This window comes from Stegodyphus dumicola, chromosome X2, assembly GCF_044657685.1.
Source record: "Stegodyphus dumicola isolate Sdum_Otavi_A_Nest chromosome X2, ASM4465768v1".
In the NCBI taxonomy this organism is placed as follows: domain Eukaryota; kingdom Metazoa; phylum Arthropoda; class Arachnida; order Araneae; family Eresidae; genus Stegodyphus; species Stegodyphus dumicola.
In genome coordinates this window covers 195303004-195320422 of record NC_140781.1, presented here as the reverse complement: position 1 = coordinate 195320422, position 17419 = coordinate 195303004, and the positions used below count along the sequence as shown (strand labels likewise).

Here is a 17419-nt window from a genome sequence, read left to right as displayed (position 1 = left end):
GAGCAACTCTAGGAAGAGCCATGAAATTTTACCTTCAGAGCTTAATTTCTTTTAAGATTAAAAGACCCTATGTTTAAGATTATGGCAGCAGCCTTTTTAACTTTAAACACATTTTGTTTATTTTAATATAATAACTTGTAAATGCTTTTGAACTGTATATTTTAGCTTTCAAAAGAAATATTTAAAAAATAATTACTAATTTCAATAATTCTCTTTGAGTAGCTGGATAGAGATCTGAATAATTACGATGGAAAAAACCCCTAACTGAAAATTAGAAACTACAAAACGGAAATTAAGGTTTGAACATTTAACACAGTATTTTAAAGTTTTCATTTTAGTGGGTCATTGGCCAATCATTGTGAAAATCATAAAAAATTCGGCAAACATAAACACAAAAATTTCGCTATCTAAAATATTACAAGAACTTTGTATTTCCAACACTATCAAACTAATACAACTATTTACAATACAATCGACTGCACCAGTCCTATTCCCTCTCTTTTATCAGACTCAGAGTGATCTTAGTTTTTTATTCTTATATGTAGGTAAACTGTGCATTTTTTGCTTTAAAAGTGATTGAGTTAAGTAGTTTTTATGTTCCGGTTTAAGGTTTCCATCCCTTTAGTTAACCTGCATGCAATAATTGTAGAATTATCAACAATTTATAACTTTATGTGGCGAGTTAAGCCTAACTAACCGCCGTTTGTTTACATTTGAAACTCAGTAGAATAGTGAATTAAGTCGATTTCTGCACCTTCAATGTGTTTTTGCCGAGTGGGTCCAAAGGTAAACTTTCATTTTTGTGCACCGAATAATTTGCCTTCTTTCCCTTTGGCCAAATTGCATGTTTCTGCGTAGAAACTCTAATTTTAATTGTAAAAATTGTTTTTAAACTATTATTACTGTATTTTTTTTTTTTTTTTTTTTTTTTTTTTTTTATGTTTTACTGTATTTTATAATTTTTAATGGAGATGTTTGGAGTTTTTACGTATTTTTGCTTTACCACGAAGTGAGAACTTCTCATTTACCACTTGAGCCTTATTTTAAAACCAAATCTAAAATACTTTAGGTATAACCTGGGAGGAATCAAATAGTTGATAACAATCTCTAAATCAGTGTCTGTAATGAAAAGTAAAGCAAAGCTTGCATTACTTTGGACAACAATATTTACTCATTTTTCTTGCAACATTATAATGACGTACTTCACTTCCCAGCAATTAGCATTTTAACGAAATATCAAGAAACACGTTTAGAATATTTTTGGGAACCACACCCAGTAATATACTTGAGTAGAAATGAGAAACAGAATACTTACAAGAACAGCAAAGAGTTATTAAGGACCTGTGGAGACGTAAACACAAATCTCGTGTTTTGTGCAAGACTTCCCACCAAGGTCTTCGCAGGCGTGTCACAAACTTTCACTCCAGGAGGCAATTGTTCAAACTCTACTGCAGGCTCTGCTGTCAAGGTAAAATAGATGATGCTTTCCCAGTCTATACTCCGCAGGGAAACTGAAAAAAATTAAAAATTTGATATTACTTCCAGCAGTGCTTCTAAAGTCAAAAGTCGTTCTTATCATTTGATCAAACTATAAACTTCTCTCTCGTTGTTCTTTTGTAAGACTGTTAAAAGCTGCCAAATAAAGTGAAAAGATTTGAAGAGCGAAATTCATAAACTTTTATACAATAAATCTTAGTATCTTAATACATTCGAAATACGGGTCATATCAGGACAAATTAAAGTTTAAAGCAGTTTTGTGCAGGAAAATGTATTACTTCAAACTCGCTTCCGTCTCGCTACATATAGTAGACGCACTTCATAATTTACACGAGTACGAATTTTAAATGCGAATTTACACTTAGTGGTGTAGGCCGAAATATAAAAAATTATAATAAAATGTAAATTTAATTTATAAAACAATTATTCGGTAATCTATGACAATAATATTATATCATGCAATTTAAAAAATATGAACATTATACCGTCAATAATTAATTTGAAAATTCATGCAATTGTATACTTACAGATACTGATTATAAAAATTAATAGGGGGAACATAATAATTTAATTCCCGCTCAAGAACGGCCATGTATATTTAAATTTAAGGGATTTCAGAACTTCGGTAAAAGATGTTAATATATTTGATTAAATTCAGCAAACGCACAGCCTCGGAGTGCTGAATAGAGGAATATCTAATTAATGTCCTTCTTCTTTAAAAGCAAAAACAAGTTTTAAAATGTTGATGTTCCTGAAGATGTCAAAGTGTTCATTTAAAATATAAGCTACAGGCAATGTTTTACTTCCCTTTATTTTACATTAGGTGTGTGGTTCTCCGATATACAGTCTTCAGTATTTGGTATTAAACGTTCTGCCATTTCGAAATGGCCCTAAAATTGCATTATCGAATGACGTGGAGGTATGAATACCTTTCTTTAGTTGACTCTGACAGCGAAGTATGCCATGAACTAGTATCAAAGTTTGACAATATTAAAAAAAAACATAAGATTCAATTTACTAATTTAGGTAGAATGTAAATACTAGGAAAACAAAACTAATGTTAAGATACACAGATAAAGTTTTAAAAGCGCTTTAACAAACTTATAACTATGGAGTGAAGATACCTTTAATAAAACGATCAGTAGGATTTTTGTTGAGTGCGTTACAATGCAGACCCATTCTTTATATACCCAAAGCGGATCATGAGTTTGAGAAAATACCAAAAGGACCAAAACTACATTAAACTGCGCCATTCGCTGTATTAATATTGGAATTACGGTTAAACTATTTTGTCACCACTACTGTGCGGTAAACGTTAAATACTCAAACTGCAAGTAATGAAACTTATAAATATATTTGAGATATCATTTACTTATAGCTGTTAAGGAACAACTTGTCTAAAAGCAATTTTTATTTCATCTGCCACCGTCACAAAACTAATACGCAGTTTTAAGATAATACAATACAGTTGCAGATTCATGACACATAAATCAAACTGGATCTCGAGTTTATAGAAAAGCTTTCAGCTATTCGTAAGTGCGGCTAAACACATGGTTATGATTATAAAAGAAGTGCTAATAAATATCCATATTTAGATTGTAATGCTTAAACATCAGCTTACAGTTCCACCAACTAGATGCAAAGAGTTAATATTTTCAAAGTTAACTCTTTCTGTCTTGAAAGCTACGCAAGCTTGAAACTTCCAACAGAGGCTTCTGAAGAATTTGGACCATCCAGCAAAGTAATAATTTTAACAATTTGATATTTCTATTTTCAAAACGTAATATATTTCCTCATAAGATGAATTTCAAAGTAAGCTCTTCATGAAATGGAATTCATATTTTGTTCAAAAACTTAATTGCATTCATTCTGCCATATGCATCACTAAATTTTTTTAAAAAAATATTTTAATAAAGAAGTAAGTTTATGCTGGAAAATGTTTGGAATCGTGTACGTCGGACATTCATTGCACTATCAAACCATTACATTCATTTTATGTTATTAAAAGAAATTTTGTAGAGGCTATTAGTATTTTCGAAGCAGTAAACGTGAAAAATAAACTATATTTTCCCAGGATTCAAGCTTGTAATCTTCCGAATGACAGCCAGCGTACTAACAGTTATCCCAAGACCGCATGCAGTATAAAAAGCGAAAATTACTTACAATATTTTATCTAAATTTACTTTTGGGCTCGCCTGCACGACAATTAAAGAAGTCGTTAAAATGCAACGAAAATGAAGCCAGTGTGAACTTCTATTTCACGAACTAATTTCGCTGACTCGCGAAATTTGTTCAAATTTGAAAAAGATGGAGAAATTACACGTAACGACATTATCCTGATAATGCAATAAGATGCTACAGCAAAAGAATTTTCAATTTCTATGCCATTTCCTATTTTAGAAATATTTTAAAACATAGGTAACTGTAAATCAAATCACAAAACATTTGAGTGAAACTAGTTCCCACTGAGCCTCAAGAAGAATCGAGTGGCGTTTAGAGTGAAAGAAAACATTAAAGAAGACACCTTTTAAAGTCATTTACACGATGTTATGGAAAGGAATTTTGAAACAATAAAATCTTTCTCATCATTTCTCACTTATGACCGTTTTCTTTGTACAGGTACTGTAAAATTAAATTACGTTTCAGAGTATTTCATCTTAAACCTGTGCGCAAAACACTGATGCGAAGTTTCAAATAAGCAACCATCTATAATTCAGGCAAGAATTAATTCATTTTACATTAATTCCTATGCCGAAAATTCTTTTGGTTTATGAGCATTTCAGTAAATTAATGGCTTTTAGGTATGAGTTTAAGTTCGTCAACCGAGATTTCACTGTACCTGAAAATCTGGTTTTTCATCTAAACGTTTATATAAAGACCCAGAGTTCCGGTGAAATTTGTGTTTATGAAGTAATTTAGGGTGCGTGCATATAAACTAATAAATATCTATCTGACCTCCAACCGGGATAGTAGATAGTGATTCTGACTGCCGTAACGAAGGACCCGGGTTCAGATCTCGGAGAAGTAGCGGATGTCTATAAAGGTGTAGTATCTGTACGGCACCAGACATTCTAAATATACGGGAATCCGAAAGTCCTCTGGAGAGATTGAGGGTAGGGGAAAGGGGTGGGACCCCGTGATGCTGTCCACCATTTCGGGGCGGAACTGAGTAAAGTCGTAATGTCACCTGTATTCTGCTCAAGGCTCTCGCTAATGACAGGCGCAATATTGCACTCCTTGCCACGATGAATTTTGTGGGCTTGTTCTGATGCTGCTGTCAGACAAGTGAAGTAAGTAACAACAACAACAACAACATACCGATCTGCATATAAAAATTATCTGCAAAACGAATTAAATGTATGAGAAAATACTAATTACTTCTTACTACATAATTCACAAAGATAGCTCGAGTAAATTTGTGCAGATCATCGGGTGAAATGTCCCCTGCAGCACGGTGACCCACCAGTGTTTTATTTCATATAGCGACTTTCATATAGAAATATTGACTGTTGCTCTGAAAAAATAGCTTACATTTTTGTTATAATAATTCTAATTTCTCCCGCCTTGTTAGCATGCTTTCCTAGTGTAATGGTCAGCAAGGTCGACGCGTATTCGAGACGTCGGTGGTTCGAGTTCCGCCGAGGGCATTCCTCATTCTTTCTCTCTCTCAGCATTAACAATCCTAATGTCTCTACATGCTTAATAAAGTTTAACGTAATAATTTTTACGCTTATTCAGTGTTACGTTTAATTACAAATCTTGCTCGAAAGGCATTGAAATGTATTTAGCATTTATTTAGAAAAAAATGTATTTAAAAATTTCTAACATTTTCTCTGTAGCGGTACTACAATTCTAGACATGCATTATCAGAGGACTCCCACATATGTAAATAATAAATATTACTTTCACAAAGACTTTGAAAAATTTGATAAACATGTTTTATGTTTCAAATGTTATGAAAAAGGCTAATAGAACACATGATGGGTCTATAAATTTCATGACTGGCTTCATTTAACCAGTCTTATCATAACTAAGATACACTGCGAAAATAAAAGAATAGGACAGTTCTATAGCTCCCGTTGTACTGGGCCTATTGACAAAATTCAAACTGCGTTTTCCATGTCTCGAAAGCGCGACTTAGGATATATATTACAATTATATAGAGCATTGTTCTAACATAAGTATTTTGACACAAAAACCGGATTTTTTTTTTAAACAATATACCAATATTTTTCCAGATTTTGATTCTACGACTAAGATTATGCCTACATATTAAATTTGTAACTTTTGGTGAGAAATTTAAAAATTTATCTTGGCGAATGGTTTTCAGTTTGCGCCAAGAATAATTCACTTGGCGAACTTCTTAATTTATAACAACCAATTTTCCTTTCCTTTTTCTTCATTGTCCACCAGCCGGAAAAAAAGTCTTCGTTCATACTTTCAAATAATTTTAACAAAGTACGTAAACCACATTTTCGTTATTATCGCTTATAATAAATACGCCAAATTTCAAATCGCGCCAAAATATAAATTCACGTATATCTTAAGAAATTTTGAATAAAAATCTCTAATTTTTTGCAAGTATGCTTAGAATTGCATCTACTTTAAGAAGGTGGGAAAATGTTTATAGGTTATAATTCAAAATTGTTTTCGAAAAATTTATAAAAAATATTTAAAAATACAAATTTAAAAGTAAATCATAAAAATGGCCGCATTTTATTTGGAATGAATCTAAATTTCGAAATATTAAAGGAAGAATTAAATAAGTTTAATAAAAAAGAGATATTAATAAATATATATCAAATTCAATTAACATTGAGGAACTGAAATTTTGAGAGCTAAGTTTCTTAAAATCTACTGGTGCGATTTTTACAAAACTTGGCAGTTTTGCATAATTTGAGTCACAGAATCGAAATATGGAAACAAATTGGTATGTTATTTCAGAAAAAGTCTGATTTTGTGTCAAAATACCTATGTTAGAACAATGCTATATATAAAGCTACTATATATCCTAAACATGAAAAACGCAATTTGAATTTTGTCAATCAGCAAAGTAGAACGGGAGATATAGAACTGTCCCATTTTTATTTTTGCGCAGTGCACTTTCTTCCTTTTCACCGCGTACCTTCGTGATGTAACTAGAAATCCTGTCCGGCTAATATTAGAAAGTCTGGAGTTCCAATCTCGGTCAGAGCATTGCGAATTTTTCGTGTTCCCTGATTTCAAAAATTCTAAATAACTCTGCCGGGAGCCTGAACTAAAAGTTGGGGGAAAATAATTCGTCACCACTAAGATCTGACAATTGGGTCCTCTCCTCTTCGACCAAGCTTTGAATGGGCGACAACGTAAAATATTTTCTCCCTTCTTGCCGCGTGCCTTCGTGGCTTGATTGGAAGTACTAGAAAACGCGGGAGTTCAAGTCTCGGCGAGAGCATCGCACATTTTTTCCTTAACCTGTTTAAAAAAATGGACTTTTGGTGAGGACTCATGATTAAATGCGTTTTGAAATTTCAAACGAACTATAACACTGAAATTTCAATAGCTACTGCTGAAAATTACATATCATTTCAGACGATAAAATGTAACCTTAACGTTTCTAATAGGATCAAATATATTGTTTTGAAATATGTAATAAATGCTAAAATTTGGTCTTGCTTTGTGACGCATGCATTGATTAGAGCAGAAGAGAGTTCGAATCTCAGCATTTGAATAATTAATTGAAATGACGGATAACAATCGTGATTTTTTAGCAACGCAAAAAGTGTTGACACAAGACAGGATTTTCTTGTAATCTAGAATGACAGTTATTATGCACGTGTAAAAAAGCTTTTGCCTCGACGACGGAACGTTTAGTTTCGGAAATCTCGGTTACAAATCATATAAGCGTTTTTCTGTCATCAGAAGAACGTAATGTACAATGAATTTGTACCTGAATACCAGACATAGAAAAAAATAGCGATTAAAATTTAAAGCATTACATCAAAAGAGGTTAAACCAAACAGTTAATGTTTCCTCACGACAGAGATCTTTCTCGCAGTCACACTAGCGTCGAGTAGTTTGTTGCAAAGTTAAGTGTAACCACTCCACTTTTCAAGTCCTGGACTAGAGATATTATTTCACTATCCTAAAACGATCTTTCAAATTTAAGGAAACCATAACAGCGATTCACAAACACAAGAATACATAAGGAGGAAAGAAAAAGTTTTCAAACAGCTGATTTCTACAAAGGCATCCAGATGCTTTATAAACGTGTTTAGTAAAGTGTACTATTAAAAGGAATTCAAAGTATTCAGTTTACCAAAAAATTCAAAACAAGAATTTTATTAAAGAGTAAAAATTATTACTCTGAAAAATATGTTTAAAGCTAATCAGACATAACACTGTTTTCTTCAGATCTCAATTTCTTATGAATAAGAAATTAAATTTCTTAAGAATAATAAAAGAAGGTTTAAATCTTATTTGCAGTGTACATTCATATACATTTTCACTAAGTATTCATTTTCAAAATAAGAAGCAGCACCTTAACAATCATTATTTAAAGATAGCTAGAATATTTCAATTTGTATTTTGACAAGGAAACAGACAGTTTCAGAACGTAAAAATGAAGTAAATATTATTGTGAGAATAATTGGCATCTAAAACTAATTGAATATTTCACAATAATTTTGTATTACAATTTTCTACAAAATTATTATATGTGTATTGTTGTAAATGTGTACGATAGGTGTTTACGTTATGCTATTAAAAATAAGATAAAATTATAAAGGTAAAAGGAATCAAGGAACCTAAAATCTTGTAAAAAAGAAGGAAATGTCGCTTTTCCAAAATGTGAAAACTGATATAAAAACGTGAACACTCTTCGAAGAGAAAGATAGCTAATTGTTTGGGTACACTGAAGTTAATTTTATATACACACAGTAGTTCATGTCAAAAATTAATAAAAGATCGAGAAGATGAGTGCTTATAAGCGGTTCAAAAGAGAAATTTTCTATAAGTATAGAAAAAGCTCGTATAGTTGCAGCTGGTATCTGTTGTATTAACACAACATTATGTAATGCAAGATTCAGCTTTCTTAATACTTGCAGTCAATAAGCAAATAATTATAAATAATGCACGTTGAATGGGTATAAATTATAAATTATAAAAGTTTATAATTTATAATTTATTAGTCAATTATAAAGTCAATTATAAAGTTGCCGTTTGAATGGGGTTTTGAGAATTAGGTTTTCTGAAGAGATGAAATGAAACATGGGAATTTCATTGAGAATATTACAACTTTATCTAACTTTACCATGATCTACCCATTTTACTTAAGTTTATTCTATTTCCTCCCGTTTCGCTACTTTTATAGTTTTCTATTTTGTGGATTTGTTTTGTAATCAGATCCAGGCAGATTATTACACAAGTTTCATTTTATATAATGATGGGCATACTGAACCAAATTTATTATTGCCATTGCATTTCAGCACTTTATAAGAAGCTTTATACTTTCTAGAACGTTCCACAATGTTTGCCATTTTATACAAATCACAAATATTTATGCAATTATGGGGGCTCATACACCTTAAACCCCATATTATCTTCGAATATGTGACTGTTGCAAGAATTGGAATAATTTATTTATTTTAAAAGCAATTGCTTCCAAATTTTTACAGCTGACTACATAATATAGCTGCTTTAGAAACTAGTAACCAGAAAGTGTGTGTTGCCACAAATATTTTTGTAATTTAACCCGCTTTGTGATAAATATTTTCGTCATGTTTCCACCTTGCGCGCATGATATTTAAAAAAATGGCTAATGGTACATAATTGAACTTTGATGGAATTCTTTATATGGACACTATTTTCGAACTGATTCAAAAATTTGATGAATAGTTTAGTATTAAAAAATTTATGCGCGAAAACATTACAGATTTTTTTAATAAAATACATTTTATAAACTCAACTCCAAATAAATTAAAAATGTAACATGAAATTCTTAGAATTTTAGGTTCACAGTAGTTTCCAAATGTTATAAAAGCTATATATTAAACATGGAATTAAATTATGCAACAGAATGTTTTAAACTGTGCGCGCAAGGTGGAAACTTGTCGAAAAGTCTTGTCACAAAGCGGATTAAATTATAAAAATGTTTGTGGCAACACAAACTTTCTGATTACTATTTCAAAAAATAGCTGTATTATACTGTCAGCTGTAAAAAGTTGGAAGTAATTGCTTTTAAAATAAATAAGTTATCTTAATTCTTGCAACAGTCACATATTCGAAGATCTTATGGGTTTTAAGGTGTATGAATCCCGTTAAGCAAAATTGCTAACTTCTAGACTACTCCGGGCATTCACCTTCTTCTTATTCTTCACTTCGAGAGGTTTATCTCGTTGTAACATAGCTCATAACAATGAAAAATTGCCCATAGGTGTTGTAGCAGCTACGTTTGCCTACGTTCTCTATATATCAGCGAATATATTCGTAAAAAAATGAGATTTTTCTCTACTACATGTACGCTTGGCGAAGTCTTTACCTTCCCACAACACCTGCATTGTGTAGAAGAATGTCTATGTATTAGAAGGAAATGCTCTACATTATCTTTTTATCTACTACCCATGTAACGTGATCTAAACTTTCTTCTTGGAAACACGTTTTTCCCTTTCTGCAGCAATTTCTTTAATATTAGAAATGTTTCTTTCCTATTTTATGCGTTTTATTCCCTTTTTGCCCTCATTGGTTTATATCTGAACTATTATTCTTTTCTCTAACATTGTTTAAATACAGATATACGCGATATTATTGCATGGAACTCTATAAATATGGATGTAGAGTTTGTCGTGGGTCAAGACAATCAGTATTTCAAATTCCATTTCATCTGCCAACAAATTTTTGCTAAAACGTTTGCTTCTTCTATTATGATTTTTTTTTCCTTTCAAGAGTTAAGTATAACCTTAAGTGAATTAACATCATAACTCTCAACATCATTCACATCATAACATTATAACATCTCAACATCATAACATCATTCACTGTCTTAAGTGAATTAACATCATAACTCTCAACATTAAAATTCAATGAAAGCAATAAGCAAATCATAAGAACACTTTTACTACAAAACTTTCTAAATTACAGCTAAAACAACCAAGTAAGTATTTTATATTGTTTTTATTTCTTAGCATTTTATGTTACAATATTATAAGAATCGTAATTAAATTTTGAGTTCACTTGTTATGTACGAATAACGTTTTTTATAAACTTCAGTTATGCAATGTAGCATTTATTTATATATAACATTTATTCTCTTGTACTTTTTTGTACTACATATTCTTTTTCAACTGCCTGATTTTTTTATTTTGTTCTCTGGCATAAATTATGCAAAACTGTCTATCTGAAATCGTAAGTAATGATAATAAAAATTCTAAAAGGTAACTTTTGTTTAAATTTATTTTTAAACATTTTTCTTAGTCTAGAGGAAATTAACAGGAAACGTCTCCCTGAAGTAATCATCTGTGTATAATGGCTGCTTAATTCACTTTGGATTAATGTTGGTTAAACCATTGCATGTGGTCGCGTCGTTCTCTCCCTTTTTATATACCTTAGCTCTCTTAGCGCACTCACATGGTACTTCTTCCTCACTTATAAACCCCTAAATTACCTTCTTTTAATTCTTATGCGGTGCCTTTCATCAGATTTTATTTGGACCATAATCAGACGTGCTTTGTTTACATTAAATAATCAAACTTACTTAATGCGATAAGAAAAAAAATCTTATCATTCGCAACACTTTAAAAACACTCAACCTTTGATAAAAAAAAACTAATAATATTAGCTGACTGGAATTGTAATAGCGTAATTCAGATTCATTATTGAAAGTGAAAGTACATTTGTAGTTTAAGAAAATGAACTCATACGAAGAGAAGCACTTTACTAATATGGTGAGAAAAAGTTTTTCTTTTTTGAGTGGAAGGTTTTTAAAAATATCTTTTTAAAATTTTCTCACTTAATATTTTCTCTATTTACTAAATTTAAAATTTCGCTTCCTAAATCAACAAGATCCAAATCATATCATACACATATATAGTATTTAACAAAAAAAACTGAAGTGCTAATATTTCTTGAAAAACAAATGACACAGGTGCTGCAAATTAATTTCAAGAAAGACTTTAGGAATAATTCCTGAAAGGAAAAATAACTGCCAATGTAAAACAAAGAAAAAGAACTAAACTGTCTTCAAAAATAGGTTTATTTTAAATACAGCAAAGTGTTTCCCCCCCACAAAGCAAAATAACGAAATGAAAGCACTATTTTAATTAACCTTCGCTGCAAAAGTAGCATGAAAAATTTTATAAATAAAGAATTCACACCTTCACATAATACAGAACTTGAAGAAAAGACCTATATTTCTTAGTTAAGTCTGTATGGTGATTCCAGTAATATCAGTTGAAAGAATTATATATATTAAGAAGGGTTAACAAGCATCATTCAAGATTATGAATTGAAGGACACTTTCAATGCTGTTGAATGACATGCATTTCATCCTGGAATATCTAACAGAATTTTGGCAATATTTGAAAGTACATGTAAAGATATAAAATCTTGAAAGGCGAAGAAATTGACTTACTTTTACAATTACTTAACAACTAATAGCTAGAATAAATTTTAACTAAAATCTTTAGTTAAAACCACAGATGTTGGTTGCACAAAGTAAAGGAACTGCAAATTAGGCATACTGTTAAATACACAATAAGTGCTTTAAGGCATAATAGTCAGTACTGACTACTGACAAATGATTGATAAAAATTTCTTTACTCGGGATGGCTTCTAAAATCTCCTTTACTAGTAAACTGGCAAGCTTATAGAAGGAAGCTGACTGTTAGATATTAGTACATATAGTTGTAGTAGTTTCAAAGACTCGGTGAACTCCAAATATGTAATAAAGATAAGCGGCCAACTAGTCGCTGAGGGATAAATTCTCTGAACACTGGTAGTTCCGATCTGTATTCGATTCGATGCAAACGAGCCGGCTGCAAGCGCATTTTCGTGGTTTTCCTTATGTGTCCAATATTTTTAGAAAGCCCCCACGAAGGCATTCCTTCCCTTAGGTGCGAAAGCCCTCGAGTGCTTTGCCATAATTAAATCCACCAAACCAAAGTACTAAAGTTAGGAATAACCATTGAGTCAAAATTTGATATTCAGGTGTTTTAACCCCTTATTCTTCTTAATACGAAACTTAATTTACAATTGAAAGGTATCTTAAAATCGTATGAGTTTTGTGACAGGACATAACATTGAAGCTAATTACCATTTTACGGAACAGGAGTACGTAATAAGCAAGTTGATGAAGCAACAAAACAGTATTCTTTCAGTCTGCAGACTACTGAGCCATTCATCCTAGTGTTTTATTGCTTTCTAATGGAAGCGTTTAGCTTCATTTAGCGAACGTAGTAACAGACATACAAAGAAGTTAATTATCGTAATAGTTTTATTTATTGTATATGAGAATACCTTGATGTCACCTGATCTACTTGCTTCAAGCTTTAGGCTAATTCCATTCCACGCGATAACTTATTTCTTTAAATAATCTTAGAAACGTTTTTGGTACAGCTTAATCCAAAAAAGATTAAAATTTAGTGAAGATATTAGAGCAACACAAATAGAATTCCTGCTCTTATGATTCGGGCAGTGTAAATAAAATTCCTGATCTTAGGATCAGGAACAATGTTAAAAACGATTCTACCTGATCGTTATAGTATTTCACTGCCATTACTTACAACATAAAATTTGCTGATTTTAACAAATATCAACTTACTTCCAAAGGCCTATAAGTTACAGATTCAGGTTATTTAAAATTAATTTGGTTTCCGATAACTAGTTAAGCACATAGATTTTACAAACGTAAACTATATTTAATTTCTCTGTGACTGAATTCTTTCCTCAAGTTGATAAATAAAATACTTTTTCAACGTTGTATAACCACAAATTGCTATGATTCAAAAATGACCTTTCTAGACTGCTCAGAAGATAACAGAAATGCATTTAATTAAATGGTTTCAATAAGTTTATGACAACAGTTTTTCTGAATCTTTGTTGTAAGAATTCTTCTTATGAACAGAGAAAAGTAATAAAAGTTCAACAGAGAAAATTCTGATGACTATTTTTCTTTAAAATAATTAGTGATCAAATTGGATTCATTAAAAATACAGACTATAATGAAAGTTCAAAAGAGAATATTTTCATGACTATTTTTCTTTAAAATAATTAGTGATCAAATTGTATTATTAAAAATACAGACTATAACGAAAGTTTTACAACGGTCCCCATTCCAAGTTATAAATTTCCGCTCTGCTGTCATAATGGGTGTCAGCCTCTACAGTGAGAAAGCGAAATAGTGTGATTCTCTCGCTTAATTGCGAAAGCAGACAAACATTGTGTAGGATTGGATATTCAATGACTGTCACTATCGATCGAATGTTGAAAAGAGAAGGAAAATTTAAATGCAAAGCTTCTTAACAACAATAGAGGGAGATTTAGCTTTAATTGATCCAAGAATATGCCCAGAGCATAAAATTAAAGTTCTTTGCCATGTGTATTCCAAATCGTGTTTTTCTTTTGCAAGAATTATTATAAAAACGTTTTTAAATTTTGAGTATTAACTTATGCATCAAACTTACAAATGTTAATGTTGATAATTTATTAACCAACAATTATCATACTCGGTTTTCACTTTCTCTTTAAATGTGAAGCTACATTTTATTATTTCTAATGTTCTTTACATATTAATATCACTGAAAAACCTTAAAGACTAAGAGTAAATTATGAAGAATTACGAGTGAATTATGATGGAGATTTCAGAGATTTCTGAGCATACATTAAGAAGAAAGAAAAGAGAAAAAAGGTCCTAAATACAAATCCATTCACTCCGACAAATGTAAAAAGATGCCAAATTTTAAAGATAAGAAACTGTTAGCAAAAAAGGAAGAAAAAGTATTTATAAATGTGCTAGATGAAAGTTAAATAACATCTGTTTTCCGTTAACAAATATATATTTTATACACAAACTTGAAATCTCCAGATTATTTAAAATCTATTCGAGACAGCTCCTGACTGCTAAATACTATTAAATGGGAGATATTTTTAGAAGGTGAGTGTTATTTCGCTTGCCGTGTTCAAAACGTTTAACAAACCGAAATGTGAATTAAAAGCTTTAAAGCTAGACGAACGTACAGAGGCATTAAATATTCAATTAGACGGTCTTTCAGAGTTTCAGATTTTTTTTCCGGACAGATTTAATTCATCGGCGAACAGAATGTCGAGTTCGTTACGAGATGCTTTAATTTTGCTTAATGGACTCACGTATAGATATATGGATGCAATTAATCGAAATCTTGAAGGATTGAATAAATAACAGAAGAAAGTACAGTGGAGTTTACTTCTTTCAGTGATTAATTATGTAGTTTTCGCTTTACTTGCATTTATTCACTCCAAGGAATTCAACAACTGTTTTTATTTTTGTCTAGTTTGAAATTAAAAATCACAATGTTAGTAATTCATGATATGCAAATTTGTGGCCCAAATGAACCCCAACCCCTTGGTTTTCTAGTGCATTCTATGTAAATCAGCAGTTCCCGACTTGTGGTAGGCTTACCCCTGGCAATACGCGACTCCTTAGTCAGAGTTACGCAAAAAACTCAACAGTAATGGAGGAAAATAATAATAATTTTTTCTTGTCATATAAAGTTTCATGAGATTGGATAGGGAATTCAAAATCTTTAAGCTTTGCATTATCATTTACAGCACACTCTTACACTAATATTCATTTTCATAAATATAAAATTATACATTTATAAAAATGAATAAAAATATAAAATGCAACTGATGATTAATTATAAATATAAATTATAATTAATCAGCAGTTGCATGATGATTATTGGGACTCATGATTATTTATAAATATAATTCTTATAAATATAAAGAATAATTTTAAAATGCTAAAACTTTATTTGGAATAGGCTAAACGTTAAACAAAATTCAGTATTTGTATTTTGTAGTACTTCCATTATCTCTGTTTTAATCAATACCATCTCATTTATCGCTAGAAACGTAAAGAGGGAGATCTGAAAGAGGTGTCAAGAAAACAGATTGATTAAATTATACATGGAAGGTGTTTGCAGATCCTAAATTTCATTCCTCCACTAAAAAACAAGTCACAATCCACCATTTCTCTAAAATGGGTAAAGCTCGTTCGATTAAATTATCTCCTCACTTTTCTTTATATTATATCTTCTCCTGGCCTCCGACATGTACACATTAAACTGTTCCATCAAGATGCAGCTTACAAAGGGACGTCACGCTCCGAAAACAGATTTCGTTTATTGCTTTTGCTAGGCATATATATGGTAGAAAAAGTGCTTTTTCTAATTGAATGCCAAGCGGCGAATTTGACGATGAGATGAACAATTATACATAACATCAGTAACATCGTACGACCGAATTGAATAAAATATGTATTTAAAAAGTTTCCGACACTGTAATGAGCGTAATGTTTCCGTGTTACGAGCGGAGGGAGGAACGCGTCAGTTAATCTCATTTACTTTCATATCTTTGACAGTCTAACTTGACTGTTTCACTCGAGTTTCGCATTTTTCAGTATTACTCTTCTTCCTAGTTGTGAGTGTTTTACTGGAACATTCCAGCTGTGGAGTTTTATCATAAAAATGAGGCAACCGTTAGCTTGAGCAATGAGATTGCTTTTCGATAAAATTAATAATAGCGCTACATCGTATTTTTAAAACTACATTTTACTTAAATATTGAAAGGAATTTCTAAAATATTCTTCTTTCTTTTTGGGTGGAATTATCTTTGAGAGCATAAAAATTTTCACTTATTAATTCTAGCTTGTTTTAAATCTGCAATATTTTTTATATTTATGGAAGGAGATGATGGGATGGTGAAAGTTTCTTAATCCGTGTAGCAAGACAAGACTGATGCACCATTTTACATGAAATTTCATGCAACATCATGGTAATGTTGTATATGTTATGCAACAAAATACACGCATTTGCGTATGTATATCCTCTTAGTACTAAGATTCAAGGGGAGAAAAAGCACGCTAAAAACATCGCTAAAAAGTAGCAACTGGACACTTACAGGAAATGAGATTTCAGTAAATTGATGGTAGAGGGGTGCAAATGGCTTGGAACCAAGTCGTAAGAAGTTTTAGAAATCGAATTCTGTCTTTTCAATTGAGTAAAAAAAAACAGCTATCTTTCGACGACGTCAGAAAATGTTTCAAAAGTGCTAGGGGAAAAACTAGCTTTGTCACGAGAAAATTCCTTTTGGATTGACATTAATAGAACTTGCTCGGAATATTCGACATTCCAGAGAAATCCGCAGATGGTATTAGGTTTGCATTTTAGGAAATAAGAAAGTTCGGAAGATGCGACATTTAAGATTTTATTTTCAAGATGCCAGTTGCTAATTTCGCTATTTAAATATTCATGAATTACAATACTTCAGCACCTTTTATAAAAACTAATATTTGGTGAATTTGTATCTAATGGAATAATAAATGCATAACTATTAAATTTACAGACGGGTCGAATACAGAGGTTTTGCGAGTTAAAAATCCTAAACAATTCTGAAATGTATCGGTTCCTTCATATGACAATTATGGGTAAAAAAGCGCGCTTACTTAATGTTGAAAGATATTTCTTTATGAAAGTGAAATCTGAAATATTCATTTAAAGAAAAACAAATTTAAAACTCATTTTGAGAATTAACCTGCACATTGCTAAGATACAAGTGAAATTTAGTAAATGAAGTACATAATTAAAGTACTTAAAAAGCGCTTTTACTTAATGTTGAAAGACTTGTTAAAGTAAAATCTGAAATGCTCATTTAAAGAAAAACAAATTTAAAAATACTCATTTTTAAGAAT

The 17419-nt window shown here is 31.1% G+C and overlaps 1 protein-coding gene across 2 annotated transcripts in view; it reads right to left on the bottom strand.

The window, feature by feature from the left end:
• The window catches only part of LOC118198260 (uncharacterized), a 324065-nt gene that overhangs the window by 251867 nt on the left and 54779 nt on the right, over window positions 1-17419 (bottom strand). For both annotated transcript variants that reach the window (XM_085809850.1, XM_085809851.1), the window contains exon 2: window positions 1316-1511. In XM_085809850.1, the coding sequence (XP_085665976.1) occupies window positions 1316-1511 (196 nt within the window). The remainder of the gene's footprint in view (window positions 1-1315; window positions 1512-17419) is intronic.